Here is a 5392-nt window from a genome sequence, read left to right on the forward strand (position 1 = left end):
GGCCGCACGCATGCCAAGTGAGCACGTTACCGCTTGAGCCACATCCCCAGCCCCAGACAAGATTTCTTTTGGAAGTGATGAAAATGTTCTGAAGTTGATTGTGGTGATAGTTGCACAACTCTGACATGTACTAAAACCCACCAAATTATACACTTCACATGGGTGAGTCTCGTGGTATGTAAATTATATCTTAATAAGGCTATTAAAATAAAAAGGAATAGGTGTCCATTTAAAAAGTCTACTCATTACCTTTCATGCTGACACACACAATGCCCAACACAGTAACTATAACAACTGTCAGGAGGATCATGAGGACAATCAAGTAACAGAGAAGGATTCTATCAGCACATCTAGTCTCCCTTTGGGAATAACATATAAAGTCAGAATGCCAATCCACCTGTCCAGAAACAGGGAGGGTAGGAAGTAAATCCAAGGAGCTGCTTTGTAAAACATGATACAAAGAAGTAAAGGGAGTTGGGCTGGGGTTGTGGCTCAGCAGTAGAGCGCTCATCTAGCATGTGTGAGGACCTGGGTTCCATCTACAGCACCACATAAAACTAAATAAATAAAATCAAGGTATTGTGTCCAACTACACCTAAAAAATAAATATTAAAAAAAAGAAGTAAAGGAAGTTAATATTTTTCAAAACAAGGTAAGGCTTACTGTGGAATAGAATTTTCTTCAATAAAAGATACACCAAGTCAACCAAAGAGTATGGTGCTCTCTCTCTTTTTCACTTTCCATGCTTATAGCATTGCCCTTATTCTATGACTGCTATATTCCGTTTAAATGCACTTAAATCTATAAGCAAGCAGATTAATGTCAACAGCTGGAAAACTGACATCATATGCAACAAGTAAACCAACAAACCATGTTTGCTAAATTGTTAGCAAGATAATTTGTACATCTGTGAATTAACAAGATCAACACACATTGAATCTGACCCAAGAGGGTTGGAACAGAACAGAGATGCAAAGATGTTCATGGTGAGCACTGCAAAAAAATCGCGGCCCAAAATCGCGGCCTCCAACTTTCTGGAGCTGTTATGAGGAGACGCCTCAGAAAGCACTGAAAGTCCGAATTTCAAATCAAAAGAGAGCTTTATTTACCTGGCCAGGGACTGTCACCCACCGTGGAGATTTAAGCTCTGTGGGAGGACAGCAGCTTCCTGGTTCATCCAAAAAGAATATAAGCACAAAATCCACAACTCAGTGACTCGCTTATCATCATGTAAGCTAGCCGGTCATAGAAATTAAAACATTAGTAAGTGGGACCTGTGGGCTCCAGGCAGGACTGGAATTTTCCAGTCAGCAAGCCAGCGATAAACAGAAGCAAAACAAGCATTAGCTTTGCAGTTCAGTTGATCACAGTCCTGGGTTCAAGCAGGTGCTGGACAGTTGCTTCCTGAATTTGGGCGGGTGTTGTGGGGGCTGAGAATCTACTTCAAAGTCATATAGACCCACAAGTGTACTCAGACCCAGGATGTAGCTCACCATGACTACCACTGCATTCTGATTAGGGTACAATTTGTGGGATACAAAGTACAGAAAAACAATTTTTATAAGAAAACAGCTTTTGTAACAGTTTTTTATAGAAAGCAGCAAAATGGAGTCTTAGGCCTGTCTATGACAGTTCTTGCTTCATAATTGTCTTATCTCACTTATCATAGATGCTAAGGGTATCAAGCGTCATTCTTGCAAAGAATTAACCATCATGGCTCCACCTAAGAAGAAAAAAGAAGTGCCAGGCTACCTTAATGAAAAAACAAACAGCTACACACAGTTTACTGGTCTGGTCTACTCACTTAAAAATAGGCCAATGGGCTGAGCTTTCACAGTGAAATCCTCTTTTTTTGTGCCCAGTAAGGATGTCCCAGATAATTATGGCCTGAGGGTCATCCTGAGTGTCCATCAGCGGGCTAAAAGTCACCAGGTATCTGAAAGAGAAGGAGACACAATGAAGTTGTGACTTGGTGTACAATGAGTGTGATTCCCCTTGGTGGGGGCTGAAGGCTGAGCTCCAGCACAGACAGCTATAGGAAGTCACAGGCATAGAACACCCAAAACAAGCAGTCAAGACTTGAGGGATCAGCACTGTTCCCACACACCATGCTCCCCTAGAATGCTCTCTGATCCCTCAAAAAGCATTCCCAAAGGAGGGAGAGAAGCCAGCCTGCGCAGGTGAGGCATTCATCCACTCTCAGTACCATGGTGGTGCAAGAGTCCCCAAGAATGGGGTCTCCACCAAGATCAGCACAGGGCAGACTACATACACCCCAAATGAGAGTCTGCGTGAGTAGGTTGGCCCAGAGGAAGGAGCAGTGTGCGATTCTCACAGCAGCTTTACCACTGTTAATTAAGACTAACCAGGTAAGCAGAACAGATGGACACAGGATCCAAAAATCAAATATACCTACAAAGGAAATCAAGTATACCTCCAAAGGGAAACATCAACTATTTACCTAACACCTGGTCCCTGTTCACACATAGTGCAGATTTCCTAACCAGACTGCCCCCTCTTCACAATGTGCAGGAGAAAAGCAGAAGCAAGCAGACTGAGAAAGGCAGGGCAAACAGTTTCTTCAGGGCTTTCAATGACTGCATCTTTTCCTGGTGTGGCTCTGACACCAGATTAATCAGCCAAATTAAAAATGACAGCTTGAGGGTTGTGGTTGTAGCTCAGTGGTAGAGTGCTTGCCACACAAGAATGATGCACTGGGTTCGATCCTCAGCACCACATAAAAATAAATAAAATAAAGATACTGTGTCCATCTACAACTAAAAAAATTTTAAATAAATAAAAATTTTAAAGATCACAGCTTGAGTCACCTTTACCACCAGGTATGAAATTCCCTATTTGGACCTTTCAGACTGTCCTTAAACTATAGCAATTGATGAAGCCCTTAACTAAAAATAGACTTTTCCCACTGCAATTTATATAATCAAAGAATCCAACCATCCAAGCATTTCACCAATAATGAATGAGAAATCCCAGACTCTGTTCAAGCTGATCTAGACAAATGTGTAAACAAATTAATTATAACTTAATGTGGTAAGTTACAGGAATACAGGTGGAACTAGCTGCCTGAAGGAACTGAGAAAGGCTTCACAGTAGATAAAGCCTGGTATGCCTGTAATGTCTCAGGCTAAGGGTCTCTATGAGTTTTAACATACTGCTGCTAAAATGAGAAACATCAATTACTTTGTACCAGACATAAATAAAATGGTTAGGAATTAATTGGGTGCTCCAAATTCACTACATAAAAACTATTATATCAATTTTAAGAAATATCCACCAGAATTTAGCTTACAAAAACCATAAGACTGAATAAGTTAAATGATGCCTCAAGTAATCAGACTGATCCAGAACATAAAAGAGTTTTTAGGATATCTGATTCTGTCGTAACAAGTCAATATGAAAATCAAAAGACAGGGAAAGATGTCTTCAGAGACACAACTGCCATACACAACATTTACACCTTAACCAGGCCCAGGTACAGAGTTTGCAACTATGTCTAAAGCCTCATACCAAACCACATATACTTGTTTATCTTTTCTATGCACACATATCTGTGATAAGTTTAATTTATAAATAAGACAGTAACAAGAAAATAAAATAAAACTGTAATAATGTGAAACTACATTTAAGGGGAAACTACATAATGTTAAACTACACACACTGCTATGTTCCCAAAAAGCTCAAGTAAAAAAAGTTTTACACACACACACAGAGAAAATGACAAAGCAATAACAGAACGCTAACTGAAGAATTTCAGTAGAAAAAGTTCATGGAAGTTCTTTGTATTCTTCCCACAATTTTCCTTTTAAGTTTGAAATTACCACAAGATAAAAAGGTTTTAAAAATTATCTCTAGAGCAGAGTGCGGTGGCACACAGTACTGTAATCCCAGCAGCTTGGGAGGCTGAGACAAGAGAATCTCAAGTTCAAAGCCAGCCTCAGCAACGGCAAGGCACTAAGCAACTCAGTGAGACCCTGACTCTAAATAAAATACAAAATAAGGCTAGGGATAGGGATGGGACTCAATGGTTGAGCGCCCCTGAGTTCAATCCCTGGTAAACCCCAGCCCCCTGCAAAAAAATTATCCCCAGAGATTGGCATGGTGGTTCATGCCTTTAATCCCAGCAACTCAGAAGGCTGAGGCAAGAGGATTACAGTTCAAGGCTAGCCACACAACTTAGCAAGCAACTTAGTGAGATCCTATAAAAATAAAAAGGAATAGGGATGTGGGGCTCAGTGGTTAAGCACCACTGGGTTCAATTCCAGGTACAAAGAAAAATTAACCATAGAAAGCTGCTAACAAGGCTACCAGCTTACCTTTCACAAGGTGAGAAGTCAATGAGCTGAACCCCTGGGTGACTGAATCTCTGGATTTGCTTGAATTTCTCTCCACCCCAAAGAGCAATGCCTCTCTGATGAAAGGTTGCCAGGTAGGTGCCCTTTGGAGACCAACGCACATATGTCTCTGTCCATCTCTGTGGAAAAAGGTAGGGTCAGTGAATCTACCATTTACTTCTCAGGACTCATTTCAAAGCTGGAAGAAGAATAAAAGAAGCTGTTCTCAAAAGAGTTATCTCAAAGGGAAAAAAAAAAACCAAAACACCTGCTCTTCTGTTAATTTTTCTTTTCTCTTTTTTTTTGGTACTGGGAATTGAACTCAGGGGCGCTCAACAACTGAGCCACATCCCTAACCCTTTTTTTCATTTTTTTTTTTTTTAAGAGAGAGAGAGAGAGAGACAGAGAGAGAGAGAGAATTTTAATATTTATTTATTTATTAGATATCGGCAGACACAACATCTTTTTCTTTGTATGTGTGGTGCTGAGGATCGAACCCGGGCCGCACGCATGCCAAGTGAGCACGTTACCGCTTGAGCCACATCCCCAGCCCCAGACAAGATTTCTTTTGGAAGTGATGAAAATGTTCTGAAGTTGATTGTGGTGATAGTTGCACAACTCTGACATGTACTAAAACCCACCAAATTATACACTTCACATGGGTGAGTCTCGTGGTATGTAAATTATATCTTAATAAGGCTATTAAAATAAAAAGGAATAGGTGTCCATTTAAAAAGTCTACTCATTACCTTTCATGCTGACACACACAATGCCCAACACAGTAACTATAACAACTGTCAGGAGGATCATGAGGACAATCAAGTAACAGAGAAGGATTCTATCAGCACATCTAGTCTCCCTTTGGGAATAACATATAAAGTCAGAATGCCAATCCACCTGTCCAGAAACAGGGAGGGTAGGAAGTAAATCCAAGGAGCTGCTTTGTAAAACATGATACAAAGAAGTAAAGGGAGTTGGGCTGGGGTTGTGGCTCAGCAGTAGAGCGCTCATCTAGCATGTGTGAGGACCTGGGTTCCATC

The 5392-nt window shown here is 40.7% G+C and overlaps 1 protein-coding gene across 1 annotated transcript in view; it reads right to left on the reverse strand.

Annotated features, from left to right (window-relative positions):
- Eif3b (eukaryotic translation initiation factor 3 subunit B) overlaps positions 1 to 5392 on the reverse strand; it is a 24313-nt gene that overhangs the window by 10683 nt on the left and 8238 nt on the right. The window contains 5 exon segments of the mRNA XM_048785183.1: positions 529 to 534; positions 664 to 679; positions 1661 to 1723; positions 1805 to 1936; positions 4335 to 4498. Coding sequence (XP_048641140.1) covers positions 529 to 534; positions 664 to 679; positions 1661 to 1723; positions 1805 to 1936; positions 4335 to 4498 — 381 coding nt within the window.

Source organism: Marmota marmota, unplaced genomic scaffold, assembly GCF_001458135.2.
Source record: "Marmota marmota marmota unplaced genomic scaffold, marMar, whole genome shotgun sequence".
NCBI classification, from domain to species: Eukaryota; Metazoa; Chordata; class Mammalia; order Rodentia; family Sciuridae; genus Marmota; species Marmota marmota.